This window comes from Micropterus dolomieu, linkage group LG07 (assembly GCF_021292245.1).
Source record: "Micropterus dolomieu isolate WLL.071019.BEF.003 ecotype Adirondacks linkage group LG07, ASM2129224v1, whole genome shotgun sequence".
Taxonomy (NCBI): Eukaryota; Metazoa; Chordata; class Actinopteri; order Centrarchiformes; family Centrarchidae; genus Micropterus; species Micropterus dolomieu.
This window is the reverse complement of record NC_060156.1, coordinates 28,214,698-28,230,024: the sequence shown is the minus strand read 5'-3', so window position 1 is coordinate 28,230,024 and position 15,327 is coordinate 28,214,698. Positions and strand designations below refer to the sequence as shown.

Below are 15,327 nucleotides of genomic sequence, written 5' to 3'. Positions count from 1 at the left end.
TAATGTTATGTAGCTAACGTAGCTACCGTTAGCAACGATGTAGAATGGTAACTTGCGTAACGTAAATAAAAAACAAACACTAATTTTGTGTAATTATTGTTTCACTCGGGAACCGACCGCCGGTCTCCCAACCACCCCGCCAACACCTTAGTATCGGACTTTCATGGCTATAAATATCTCACACATGCTGATTTTACCAGTGACAGTAGGCATAAAATGGCATGCCATTTCTGCACAGTAAAAGTCAATGCAGTCTAAACTAAGTAAAATGACAATGAAAAAAATGCATTGGAATACCACGCCAAATGACTTTAGAAATTGGTATGTTATTCATACGCCTTTTGATGATAACCAGGCTATATTGAGTTCAAATAACAACAATCCTTCTGCAGAATCACTTACTCTCCCTTTAAGTAATTTACTGCCTCAGATGACTTTGGTAATTTTTATTAAGTGGTCTGAGACACATCTGTCAGTGTCCTTTGCCCTGAGACCAGTTGAGACATATTTCACACAAAGCATCACAGCCAGGTTTCAAGAGATACAGGGTAATTTATCAGCCGAATCAACCCTAGGCATGTTGTGTCAATATCAGACCATCTCAGTATGCGGTGGTTTGTTGACAAACTATTTTCTTTCAGCTCTGTGGGGAGAAGAGAGTCTCATGATGCAGTGCGGGCTTGCATCTCAATGCCCTGCCCAGGAATGTCCCTAAATGAAATACAAGGACATACTGACATCATTGGAGACCCAAAGGTAAATTAAATCATTACCTAATACAAAAACAGTTTTATTTTATTGGTATGCAGCCAGTTTAAGTTCTAATCACAAAAAAGTCCTTACAGGGGTGTATTCCAACCCTGTTTTTTTGCACAGTATGTTTGTTACAGTAATATGACATTACCAGAAAGACAAAATACAAAATTAAAAACAAAAACAGCAAAAGACTGAAGAAAAAGTAGGAAATTTATTAAAGGTGTACTGTAAATAAATCTAAAACAAAATACAGTGGGATCAAATGAAAACAGGAGTTACATGACATGTCTTAACAAGTGAGACACACTTCAGGCTAATTCCACCAACTGTCCCTCAAAAACTCTTACCCACAGTTTCATCATTTGAGCCTTTATTACCAAACCTATTTTATCACTGTGTCCATAGTTTTACCATTGAAGCCCATTTGTTCATCTAAAGAATGTATCAATAATTCAGCAAGTGTCATCACATCATGTATCAGTCAGACAGCCTACTAATATATGATTATTATTTAAAGTTTAAAACCTGTAAAACTGTGTATAAGGTCTCCTTGGATGACTGCTTGAAGAAAACCTGACATCCCTCATCCTACCTCCCAAACTCTCAAGAGCATGTTGAGAATAATGGTAGCATGATATCAACAGAGAAACTATGAGATGGAAATGAATGCAGAGGCAAAGGCACACAAGCAAAATATGGTGCACTTCATTAGTCACATTATGACTCTAACAATGTCAAGGTGAGGTGTTCATTGTCAGCTCAGGCCATACAGAGATTACTACCTACAGTATATTGAGGCAGAATAAAGCAAGAACCAAACAATGTCACTGTACATGTATGAAAGACCATGTAGGTAACGTCTTTTTGTCATTCTACTAAAACACAACGATGCAGATGATTAACCTGAGAGCCGATGGTGAAAACGGATCCACAGTGAAGACCCCCAACCAGGATGCTGTAATAGGTCAGATTTTTCTATTCTATGTTATGTAGGACTGTCCATAATTCCTTACAGTCGCTGCAAATAGTAAAGGATCCCCCTTGAACATCTTGGGACCTGAAAAACAAAATTTAGCAATGTCAGTTTAAGCATGCAAGCCTTAAGGTTTTATCTGTGCTTACCATTTTACAGTTTGCAGACAGAAGTGAAGACCAAATATGACATATATGTGTAAGTCATAAACATGATGATTATGCTATAAGCAGTCAAACAAACGTGCTAAATGCTGAACTTTGTCAGTGTGTGCTTTTTCCTCCATATTTATGTTCATTTTATTTGTTTTACCTTTGCATTTCTTTATTGTTTTGGGTGGCAAATCTAACAGGAGTTTGCCATTTTATGGAAATTGTGTATATATCCTTGACCATTCATCTTCACAGATCCATGCACTGAAAATTTGCATGCACAGGTTCATCCAATAAGGATGGATCTATTCATCCATATGGGACCCAAGCTCCCTCCTGGAAAGGATTAGTAGAAAAAAGTGGACCCACGCTGAAATTGTTGTAGTGCGGACCACACTGCTGCAGGATTGACTGGATTGTTCCAGCACTGACCTCCTGTAGAGCTGTATTGTCATATGATAGTGACATTGGGAGTATCCTTTGTATTGTGCTGCACTTCAATTTCAGTCCTAGTTTCCAAATTTTAAATTAAATTTTCAAAGTTACAGTGCTTCTGTTATCGATTTTGGGGAAGAGTAGTATGACATGGTAAGGTTTTAGAAGCATTTTTAGAATAAAAATGATCAATGTGAGAGAGCTTATTAAATGAGAACCACAAGACTGAAGCTTCTTTATGCTCTACACTCATTTTTCTGAGTGTAGATCTAGTGGAAAATTACAACAAATGTTTAGTAAACACACTCTGCAGGCCAGCAAATCACAGCCAGTGCTAGCCTGTATAGAAAGCATTCTTGTAGCGCACATAATAATTACACTCATGGGGACTGGCTCTACTGAGCTTTAAAAGCTTTTTGGTTACACATTCATACATGCTTTTTTATAACGAGGACCATTTGTTGTTGTAACTTACTTAGTATCCACCAAATTTTGGAGAGGCCAAGTGATTATTCAGTTGTACATGTAGTGAGACCAGAGAACGTTAAATTGTTCTTAAAATCTCACAGAAAAGATAAAATTCTTCATGAATGTCCAAGGAGAGAAGTTATATTTAAAGCATTTATTTAGTTGGACATATTGGTTTAAATGTCGATTGGTTTTGACCTTACAGGGAAAAAGTAAAAAACTATTTAGATGTATTTTCTATATAGACAAAACACCAGAAATAAACATTTTTGCATCATATAATAAAAAAAGGTCTTTCATTGCACCCAAAAGAGTGCACAAGAATGCACAAAAATTTTGATTGATTGATTTAAAAATGTTTGGATGGTATTGTAATTATTGGTGTACCAACTAAACTGGAACTTGCTGTATATAATAAATAAAACTGAGATAGAAAGTGGTTAAATTACTGTACTAGAAGTCTTCACTGGTCTGTTTGGTTCCTAGTAACTGAGATTTGAAAAGTGTCTCTGAATCTGAAAATCTGTTTATGTCCAAAACGTTGGACCAGAAAGGATCCCTAATATGTGAAAACACTAGGGGTGTGAGATCTTGCGTGATTAAATTAAACTGCGTCGGTCAACCGGTCTGAAGGGGATAACGTTACCAGCGGAATAATAACGCAATGCGCCGCAGAGTAAAGGGCAGGTGATGACATTGGTAATATTATGCCTTTTCTCTGCACGTCAGAGAACACAGATATGTGGGAGAGACTCTGAATGTGCAGAAAGTTTTGAACATGAGCAGAAAATCTGCTGAAACACAGGAGCTATTAAAGTCCAGGAGTTTCAAACTGAATTAAAATTAAATAATTTATTATTGAGGTGAAAAGGTGCCACAGTCACATTTAAAGAGGTTACTTCCCAAAACAAAGATACAAAAGAAGAGGGAAGACTAAATCATGACTCAGCAGGGATGATATTAAATAAGTTGATCTACAAGAGAAACAGATCTGAGAGCAGCACAGAATGACTGAGAGCTGCACCGACTTAGATTCTGGTACAGTTAGGCTACAGAGTATCGTCACCTGCCACTTGAATTTTGTGTTTCTCGTCTCGATCTCGTGAACCCAATCCCGAATCTCGTCTTGTGGGTTAAGTGTCTCGTCTCACCCCTAGAAAACATGAATGCTCCCTTTCACTTGGGTCATCGCTCAATGACACTTTATACTGCAGGCCTTAATGCTCAATTCAGATTTTTTACCCAGATCTATTTTTTTTGTTTGACAGTTCACATTGTTGTTTAAATGTGGCCCATATCAGACTCCAGTGTGGACTATTCACAGCCTGAAAGTGACCCGCATGCGCAGAAGAATAAAACTACGACACGCAGCACGCTGTCGTACAGAAGTTAACAAGCCACAGAGGTTAGCTCCGAATGGCTAACCCTCCCGATTTTCACGGGAGACTCCTGTATTTCACTGGCCTCTCCCGGTTTACTCCCGAGGTCACATCTCTCGCGAATAATGAAAAATGTTCACATCTTTCTGTCCTTTCCATCACATTCATTACTGTTTCTGGCACTGTACAACGCATCTGCCCCACAACTCTGTCTCGTTCTCTCTCCCTCGCTCTACTGCGTCCGCTCAGATAAGTAGCATGCACGTCACTCAGAAGAGAGCTCGTGACTCAGTGGATTTCAGGTGTAGGATAGCGAGGTAGAGGAGGAAGAGAGCCACGTGTATAATAATGGCCTTTGCTGAGCATTTCGTTTATCGCCTCTCTTTCAGGCAGGGGAACAGCTGTTCTAGAGTCACGTCAAAGTCGCATGAGTTCCGATCCGAGTGTCCGGATTGAGATCACATGTAAAAAAATCCGATCTGTATAAAAGTCATAAAGTCATAAAAAGAAAAAATTGGATTTGGATTGCTTTGGCCTGCAGTCTGAAAGTAGCCTTTGATGCAGATGTTATTTCTTTTGCTCTCTCCAACCTACTCACATAAGCATTTTTGCACTTACTACATAGCTGACATAGAGGTGTCAATCTAGTCAAAAAAGAGCAAGAGAAAGAGAGCGACAGAAAAGGGTGAAACTAGACAGGAAGTAAAACTTTATTCTGTCCTTCATTGAGTTCACTTACTAAATTAAAAATAGCAGCAGATAATACTCTCCACATCGCTCAGGTAGAGGAACGGTGGCAGACCCTCCTGAAATTTCATTGGCCAGAGTGACACCATCGGCGAGGCGCTGCAAATATCAAGCATGTTTGATATGGATGGACGCCTGCCCTCAGGGGTTAATCACCTCATTAAAATTTCAGCACTGCACCAGCTAAGCACGCTCATCCAAGCCACAACTGAGTCAATTAACTTTGCCTTCAGCTGTGAGCTGAATTATACCACCCAGACTTGGCATAAACTTGTTGGGCCTCATGTAGAGTTGACAGAGCAGTTTTCAACTTGATGCTTTAAAATAAGGTGAGACAAACAAAAGTAAGAACTGTTCAGCCAACAAATATTTAGTTTTACACTATACTGAGATATTACAAGTACATCTTTTTGGCTGTGGAATTGAAGTCATCGACTTTCACTTTTGTTTTGTAGTCATTTCTCATCAAATTAGAGTTAATTGCCAAATGTAAATATCTATTATCTATATAACTATTAACTAAAGACCAAACTAATCAATGCTGTCTATGTTCTTTGTCTTCTCAATTCAATTATTTGTTCTTGTTTGCAGCAGGTCCTTCACTAACAGACTTAAAGCTCATACATACAAGCTACAAAAAATCATGTAACTCTAATGGATGTTAGTGTTTTTTTAAGACTTAGCTTTTTTTTTTAAGAAGTAGCTTCAGCTTTATTTTACTAGGATATTTACCCTTAGCCTATCCACATTTTCATATTTTTAGCGTAGCATGACTCAATTAATTTGAGCACTCTAGCTTAAATGTGAAATAAGAAAAAAAGTGAGGAAAAATGAGCTTGCAGAAACCCAAAAGAGGGGTGTAAAGTCTCATGTGGGCATGCCTTAATTAATAAAGGGGGAGCAGCTGTTGCCTTTGCTCCGGCGTGTGATTGCCTACAGGTTTCTGCTACAGGGCACATATTAAAACATGAGCCTTGCACGACAACAGCTTGAGGATATCTTTTCTTAATTTGAGTGTGTGCGCACTGGACGGAAGACTGTTGTTACACATCTTGTTTTTTAGATTTATATTGCCTACTGTAAGATTTATTTTGAAAGATAGGTGACTCTCTCATCCGAATGTAGCTGAACAGCAGTGTAAATGATACAAAATCAAAATACACAAAGCTTCTACGTACGTTTATAAGTGAAACAACTGTGATATAATGGTAAAATTCTGGTGGCACATTGTCAGACTTTTGACTGAACACTGCATCTAAAGTCGAGAAACAACACATACAACATAACTGTGTGTTTTACATTTATGTTTGATATATTGCCAATAAAATACACACATTTGGAGTGTATTTAAATTTCATTTCATTTTGTGCATTTCATATTCACAGTGTGATTGATGCATGCTAGTTGTGACACACCCATTAAACATCTGTAATACAAAGCAGTGGTTCAAGTGGGCTTGATTTGCATTGGCTGAGTCATTCTCTGTGGCAGGGCTACATGTATGGTGTAATTACCAACACACTTATGTGTAATTAGATTGACTGAGCCACCGTTTTTCAACCTGGCTTTTAAGAGGAAACCACCGCCAAGTTAAAGAGTGAGTGGGGAAAAAAAGATCAAACTAACCATCTGTTGCATGTCTGCTTGGAAATAACCAAAATACAACACCAGGATAATGTGGCAGGAATATCAAGGAGGCGTGAGGGAAACTGCAGAGAAGATCCATTATTATTGTTTGTTAAAACTGCCCTCATTTGAGTGATGATGATAGTGAAAGCTAGTTATAATTTCTAGTGCTTCATCCAGTTTAACAGTTTATTTTCCATGTGGAACAGCTTTACCCTGACTTTCTTTAGAGACACAAGTGCACACTTGGAGTGCAGGAAATATGTTGAGAAATGGATTAGACAGTCAACCTACAGTATATTTTAAAGGAATCTTTAGCACCACTTCAACCATGGTTACCCTGTTGTTTCATTCCTGTTGTGCTCCCTCTCTTTCCCACCACTGTGAGCCACTTCAGCTGTTCTCCTTGTGCCGCAGGCTCCGGCTGCAAGATGCGAACGTTGGACAGTGGAATTGGGACCATCCCCCTTCCTGAATCCTGTTCCTTCTTCTCCTCCATCCTGCACCTCCTCCCCAAATCCTCATCAACCCCAGAACAGTCCCTCAGTCCTCCCAGTGTCCCTGGTTCCTCCAGCGAGGACGTGTCTCCTTCCCCATTACCCCGGTGGAGAGTACCCTCCAGCTTTAAGGACAGCAGCCATGCAGGGGTGCCAAACTCCCTGTCCGACTCCTCCATGACCCATATCCAGTCAGTGCCTTTCCCCACTGTGGCCTTCCTCCAGCCCATCCACCCCCAATCTGAACCCTTTGTGGCCAGTGTGTGTGATACCCACAGCAGGCTACCCAGACCACCACAAGGTACAGTAGAAGAAGCATGACATGTGGACTGCAGAAGTAAAGATGATGCTCCCAGGGTTTTCTCCTTTAGTGCTGTGGTCGCATCTGACTTTTTTCTGTTAGGTTTGTTTGTTCACGAGTAGACGTAATCAACCTCCCTAAAGTGATCATGTTCCGTTTCTAAGCACGTTTCATTCACAAACATACCTTCCAAGAGTAAAAAGAAAAAATGTGGAGTTCAAGTTCTGCTGTTGGAAATGACTACAAGGCGTTCGTTACAAAGCATGTAACAATTGTGCAGTGAGTCGTATTTAGGGGAGCGGAAAACATGGCAAAATAAAACGGCTGTCAATGCTGTCATTGCAGCGTCGTATTGTGACTGAAATAAAGAAGGAATTGTTTGACATTAAATCAGATGCTAAATTATGTCTTTGTAAAGTAAATTGGTCGATCACTTAGATGGGAGGCAGTTAAGGGATGTTATAGGCAGGGAGATGGATGAGTGAAGCATTCCATTACAGGTAAGAAGACCCTGAAGTAGCAACCCTTTGGGGAAAAGTCAAAACATTCTTAATTTACCTGTTATCCAGAAGCTTATCTTCAAAGTTGTTCTCTTGAGCCAACAAATTTCTTGAAAAGATACAATTTTTAGAAGTGGTGAAACCAACATTTAAATCCAATATTTGCAAAGACTGCCTACGAACCACTGCCTGGGCAGCAGACTTAACACACATTCCAGTGAAGAAGACAAGCAGAGCTGAGCGGCACAGTCCCTGGAAATATTGGATTTTAACATTGGTTTTCCCCCTCAGCAAAAGTTTTATCATTCAAGACATCTGTGAGAGCGCTAAAATAAATTTAAAAATTAAACCTGCAGCAGATTTTGCTGTTGATTTATATTTGAATTCCAAATTCATTTTGATTATTCTAAAATCAAACTGCGGAGAAAGCAGACTGTCTGTACAACAGGTTTGGGCTACTTGTGAATTTTATTCATACCCAAGAGAAAATATAAGCGTGGGAACATTTTGGAATGTGACAAGTAGTGTTTTTCATTGTGTTGAGACACTGTTATATGTTACTTTAGGGATTGTCCAAAATGATATTTGCAATGCGGATACATTTGGATTTTTTCTACAAAGTTGGAACAGTATGGCCAGTCTGTTTTGTGTAGCTGTGGTTGGTAAGGACCCTGCATCATGTTGGATGTGTACAGTACTGGGGAGGAATTGATATTTGATGACGAGCTGAAATCAGTATATCAAAAAACTGATATGACTTACTTCTTTAAATTAGGGTTTTGCTGGGTGTGTACAGTATGTGCTGCTCTTGAGGTAGAGTTTACTAACCAAATACATGGGAAGTGCTTCCACTAAAGCCCTGCACTCACCTCATACATCAAAATTAACAGTTATATAACATATGAATTGACATCTAATGAAAGTATGGCTTGGGTAATTCATTATTCATGCATTCTAAGGAGAACTTAAAGGAAGTGTTGAAGCTGCATTCTCAGGAAATGCATTTCATGAAGATCCACTAAAGTCGTTCTCTGCTTTAATATCACAAGTATAGTCAGGGAAATTGAAGGAGCACCTTTCTATCTGTAACTACATACAGTATGATAGATTACCAAGAGCAGCAGGAATCATCGTGTGTCATTACAACTGGAGCCTTTATCACTACATAGCATTCATGCAGGAGAACACACTATAGACATGGCCTGCTCAGTATGCTCACTCAAAAACACTAATTTTTACTGTCAAGAGGAAAGATTTTATGAGTTGGTGGCATTTAATGAGTTATGCTTTCAGAGTGAAGCCCCAAGGCTTCCCCACCAGACAGAGAGAATATATTTTCATCTGCACAGTTTCAGGAGGACTATGAAGGTGATGAGTATAACTACTAAGCTAATGAAATGCTCCTTAGCCCAGTAAGTAACGCACAATACGGTAGCGCTAGTTAGCCAGACATGCCAATGTTTGCAACTTACATACAGACAGTTTAAGTTATTCCTCACCCTTTTCTCTCATGTTTGTGATTTTGGAAAGGCTAAATAAAAAGAAACAAGCTCCCAAACTCTTTAGATGCGTGGTATCACTCTTACTGCAGGCACATGCACACCACTTCAGTGTGTGGAGAAACCCAAGCTACACAGGTCTGCTGTGCCTTGTTATGGTGGTTATGGTGGTTATGGCTGTTATGTTATGGTTAGATTGCTATTTTAGCAACCTGCCAATTCTACATGTTTTGCTAAGTTGTAGTTAGTTTGGAAAATCACATCTGACCCTGAAGCCCTTCTGGGCCCAGAGAGATTGCTAACCTTGCACTAGACTTATTGGGTTTTTCTTTTTTTTTTTTTGGTGAAATGCATATTTAAATGTTTGTCGCCTGAGGGACATTTCTTCTGACTGGTTGTTTCAGATAACCTAAACTGTGACTTCCTCTCTAGAAAGCTAAATTCTAGCTACATTTTCACAGTTTGGTGACACGGGTGTCAGAATTATAGATTTGTTATTTTTCAAGATGTCAGCTGCTGCTCCTTTTGTGTCACTCAGATCTCCTGCCACTTTGAATTCAGAGCGATAATCTTGGTCTCAGATGTCAGTCTGTCAGTGTCTCTTAACTCCACGCACGCCTCCTCTTAGCAGGTGAGAGAATTAAATCTGACTGCTGAGAGACTCTTACATGAGTATCATTTTGTGCTTTTTTCCAGGTGGACTGGAACCAAAGAAGTTGACCTATATCAAATCAAAAACACGAGCCACCCCGAGCCAACAGAAAGAACAGACAAGACTTCAGCTTGCTAACTGTAAGGTTTATATGAGTGACACATTTGGGAAAAAGTCAGGCCGAAAAATGTGCTATGGTCTGTGCCCACAGTGTGTTTTTCTAGTGGTCACATTTTCATTCTCTAGCTTTATTATTTAGTGTTACACGGAGAAGTTCATTTTTGCTACAATAGTAAAATAAGCGACTGAAATCTTTTTCAAGTTATCACCTCTAAAAATCCCGGCGACCTGACTCACTCACGAAACGGCACATCACCTGATTCCAGACAAAATTAATCCACAAAAGAGTTATTATACCATTATATAATTAACTTGGAGAATACTGTATTCACTTTCATGTGGCAACAGAAAAACTCTCCAGATGCTGAGGTCAAAAGACTTGGGAACTTAGTTTGTTCCACGTGTTAAAAACTAGTGACGCTCATTTCTGCACACCAAAGGTATATTAGGCAGTATGATGAAAGTTGAAAAACTCTGCAGCGCTTAAGCTTTTTATTCACTGAATATAGAGCTGCTGTTGTCAGTAACGTTGTCAGGACATATTCAAGCTTTGCCTTTCAAAACTGTCAATGTAGCTGGTAGCTATAAAGATGAAGAAAACTTTTTCACAGTGTAAAAAGGTGTACATTCCCTCAAAACTGCACTTAAGAAGCTTTACTTTCCTGAAAAACTCATTTCCATTCCCCCTGAGCAGAAAGTAAGCTTAATGGTAGCAACTACACACATGACTAACACGAGTTTCTCAAACATAATTTGCATCTTACTACAGTACATTAACGCTGGCATTTACAACATGTGTGTGTGTGTTTGTGTGTGTGTGTCACATCAATTCACTACTTGTCTATTTTGATTGGCATTTAAACGACAGTTACTCATGCAGTACAACTGAAACTGATACATGTTAAATTAACTTCTAACAACTTTAATACTCTTGAAATCCCCATAAAAGGTTCTCTGTAGTAGAAAGAGTTGCTGACTTTTCTTTGAGCAAAATTGGTTATGTATGAGCTGTTTCTTGGCACACATATTGAGGAAATGTATTGCAACATGTTTTTTTTAACCATTTCTGGGGAAATAAACACACAATCATACTGAAATTCACTATTGAGCATCTCTTGACCGGAAAACCCCGGTCTGTGAGATTATTAGTCTGTGACATTTTTAATTACCTTCAACACCACTCTCTAAATATTGCAGTATGTGTTTTGGACGTTGTTTGCATGCCACCGTGCTGCAGGATCTCACTCTGCTCTTCATCTTCCATTTCAGAGCTTATGAAGCTGACTGAGTCAACCTGAAGTAAAGAATCAGGCAATCATTTGGATTTATCACTCTAACACACGGAGGATCCCTGAACCCCACAGCTTGGACTGAAGTGAGCTTGGCATTGTAGGCTTCCACCTGTGTTTAGTGTGGTGTTGAGAAACAGAGTAGTCTTTCAGGTGTAGTAACGAACCTTCTGGCAGCCATTTTGGAGGTCTGCAGCTCATTGGCATCAGCTGTGAGCAGCTGATTGAATTTCTAAATGTACAGCTCTGCTGTCTTTCAGGACTGGAGTCAAACACACAAACCCTTTTCCCCCTTGATGAAGTAACAATGTGGAGTACAGACAGTTTCCTGTGTTGCAGTTACCTGAACGTAATAAAACAACAACTGAGGATGAAGCTTATATATTTGGAACTTATAAATGGATCTACTGTTGCAGCACACAGCTGCCATCATCAAAAAGAGATTTCTCACATTGCTACTCAAAAACTATGTAACTATTACAACAATGGTGCAGCCATGTCACCTACAAATTATATTCACATACTACTAATTTACCGTGGCTAATACATTTTGGAGGAAACATATTGACCTGAATAATGGATTACAAAGCCTTTATAGTAAACAAATATGCAACATTGATGATTGTTTTCTTTCATTCTTCTCCCCTGGCAACTAAAGCTTGATTCAAGGTTTTTGGCAAAGCATAGGTCTAATCTATCAGCTATAATCCATATCATATCGGCAGTGTTGGGGCAAGTTACTCAGAAATTGTTAAGTTACTAGTTACTTATTACTCCTTAAAAAAGTAATAATTTTACTTTATTTATTACTGGGTGATAAAAGTTACTAGTTACATAATTCATTACGTCAATATATTATTTTCACTAGCACCCTCACCCCGAAACAAAGCAGTCTCTCCCGACTTATCATATTCATAACAGCAGCAAGGAGTGTGGGTTTTACAAAATAGATAACGTTTCGATCGATAGATAACGCCAACGGCTGAAATAAAAAAATAAAGCAAGTTAAATCCTGACTTTTGAACTATTGTTTTTCGCCACTCTCTCCCGACGAGTCCAAGCATCACTGGCAGTAGCGGCGGGTATAAGTTTCACATTGCTGTGCTGCTTTAGCAGATGCTGTAATAAATCAGATGTAGAATTGTTCGAGGTTGAAAGCTTTTTACTCGTCGCACAAAGTTTACAATGTGCGACAATGTTCTTTGCATCTTGACTGTGACACAATAATGGCAATAAGCTACTTACAGCTGGGGAAAGAACGCCGCTCTCCCTCGTTCTCCAGTCTTCCTTTAGCTTCTCGGCTAACAGCTGAACTGAACTAATAATATTACTGTTTTGGAAAAGCAATCTGTTATACTACTAGTTACTGGGAAAAGTACAGTAAAGACCACCAGACCTCCATAATGGCACCAGATGTGGTCACTTTTGAAGATCAGTGATGCAAATGAAAGACTACCACTAAAATCCTGCTGAACAAAGATTATGTTGACACACTCATTTGCATTTTTCATTCTTCAAACTTTCGTGTGAAGATCTAATTCTGCTTTGAATCTACTAAATATCTATCTAGCTACAATACATGTCAGTAATATATTTTTAAGTAAAACATCAGATTATAAACTCAAGATTACAGAATCCGTTCTGAAGACAATTTATGTACAGCACTAACTACTGATTGCCATTCATGAGCTCTATACCTGACTGAGTAATGTGATTCTTTAAAGTGTGCATCTTGTTGGGAACTTTTTTGTATTATCACAATGTTAATATCGACTTGCATGCAACCACCATCGGTCTTATTCTAACCACAGAATTGCGGTGTATGAATCTGATATCCATCACATGAAGAGTTTCATCACAAGAGGTGAAACATACTGATGTGTGAAACTTGATGTGCACTGCTCAGTATTTCTGACAGAGTACACATAATCTGTCATTACCTAAGAAAAGGTCCTGAAATAGCCATTGTGAGTCTGACTTTCACGGCTCATTCTAAATAGGTGTCGCATTTTAAAAACTGCACATCTCATTTTGTAATGAAACTCTTCATATGAGAACTCCATTCTGCATTTTATAAACATTTCCACAGTTATGACATCAAGACAAAGGAGTGAGTTGTTGCATGTAATCTTAGCTATAAAGCACCTAGTAGGCACATTGTGGACATTGTTGTGCTAGCTCAGGGAAAATACCATTTATATTGTCTCTGATAGATGCTGTGGATTTAATAAAGAAACCACATCTTTAAAATGTACACAACCATTTCATTGCAACCAGTGAACACACCTGATTTCACGGTTAAAGAATATTTCCTGAACTCAATATTTCCTCGTCTGTTTGTGTCTGTACATTTAACTGTAAGATATCTCCCCATGGTTGCTCAGTTTCTCTCTCTATTATGTATGCTGTGTCCTTTATAGTAATGTTTTCGGTGTTTTAAATGCATCCTGACATATTTGACGGTTTTACCTGCTTTGTGATGTTTCCCCCTCACACCTTGGTCAGCTCCGCGCCTTTCATGTGTAGATATTTGCCAAAATGCATATTGCCAAACACCTCTTTGAGCTAATCACATATACAGAAAATGAATGCAACTAAATCTACATATCAGACGTGTCATGGTGACTATAGCCATATTCTTTTGAAACACTAGGGACAGTGATGTAGAACTGTGGAGCACTGTAATGTTGCACAATATCATGTCATGTCATCTTACTGTATTTACCTCCTCTTTAAATCTTTGCTCACTTGCTACACGTATATGTTGAGGGTAATATTTGTAAAACTGCAGCAGTGTTTATGCCTGTACCAACACACGTGTAATAAATGAAATATGTAGCGTACACAGGTGAGACGAGGTGTTAATGGATCAGGGAACAGATTGGCTGTACTGATACGGGTAGATGGAGCATGACATCTGTGTTTTTAAAACGGCTTACATAATGAAGAGTGTCACTCTCACAAGAGTATTGTATTTTTTTAACATTTACTCTAATGCCCTGTATTTGTACTCAGCACTGATGAGTGTAATTGACCATTTATTGCACATATTGTTACTCACTATTACAGTAATTCTCCTTCTAAATGTTTTTTTCAGAACCCATAATAACAGTGATGTTCTTGTGTGACAGTCACCTTAGTAGTACGAATTGAGAATTGTATATTACTGATATTCTTTGATTTATGTAAAAGAAAGAAAAAAATAAACTATTTCAATACTTACACAACATAAAGGATGTTGCCTTGTGGTTTGTTGTAGTTAACTAAATGAATTTGGCTATTAAAAGCTCCAGGTGTGATTTTAAGCTAATAGGGGAGACAGTTTCCTCACAGTTCAAGTGTCCGCTCCGGACTCCAGCCCAATCTCTGTGCTTGCCAGTATGAAAGATGGAAGAACTACAGAGCATTGGGTCCAATTTATTTTTCCAACTTTCTTACAACCAGTGTTGTTTTTTTCACTAAATTCAAAGTAGCCTAAACAATTTGCAGAATATCAACCAACACATATTGGGCACTGGACCAGGGTTTCTCAAACTGGAAGCAAACTGCTGCTGGTCTGCCAAACAGTGTTGTCAGGTGAAAACTAAAAATGAAAAACAAACTGAATGAAGAATGCTTGGTCTAAAATTGAGATTCATGTATTGTAGGAATTGGTGAGAGGTTAATATAGTGAGGCAAAAAAGTAATGATGTAGAGGTGAAGTAGTAGTAGTAGTAGTAGTAGTAGTAGTAGTAATAGCGTGAGGTGTTGAATTCCCGTTCAACACTGGCATCCTGGAATCTCAAAGCAATATTTTGACATTTTTTTAAATATTTGCCATTGTTTGGAAATAATGCTTATTATGTTCTGCTGAAACTTAGATGAGAAGATCACTATCATATCTGTCCATTAAATATGCTGGAGCCAGGAAATGGTTAGCTTAGCTTAGCAGAA

General features: G+C 38.6%; 1 protein-coding gene across 7 annotated transcripts in view; it reads left to right on the top strand.

Annotated features, from left to right (window-relative positions):
- The window catches only part of LOC123973833 (nck-associated protein 5-like), a 73,035-nt gene extending 58,408 nt beyond the window's left edge, over nt 1-14,627 (top strand). For 2 of the 7 annotated variants that reach the window (XM_046054163.1, XM_046054164.1), the window contains 5 exons: nt 642-756; nt 1,651-1,720; nt 6,954-7,334; nt 10,030-10,125; nt 11,375-14,627. In XM_046054163.1, the coding sequence (XP_045910119.1) occupies nt 642-756; nt 1,651-1,720; nt 6,954-7,334; nt 10,030-10,125; nt 11,375-11,376 (664 nt within the window). In that variant the 3' untranslated portion in view covers nt 11,377-14,627. Of the gene's footprint in view, nt 1-641; nt 757-1,300; nt 1,595-1,650; nt 1,721-1,888; nt 1,928-2,136; nt 3,238-6,953; nt 7,335-10,029; nt 10,126-11,374 lie in introns of those variants that run through there. The other 5 variants (XM_046054168.1, XM_046054167.1, XM_046054165.1 and 2 more) reach the window with 5 other exon arrangements.
- Nucleotides 14,628-15,327: the final 700 nt, after the last annotated feature.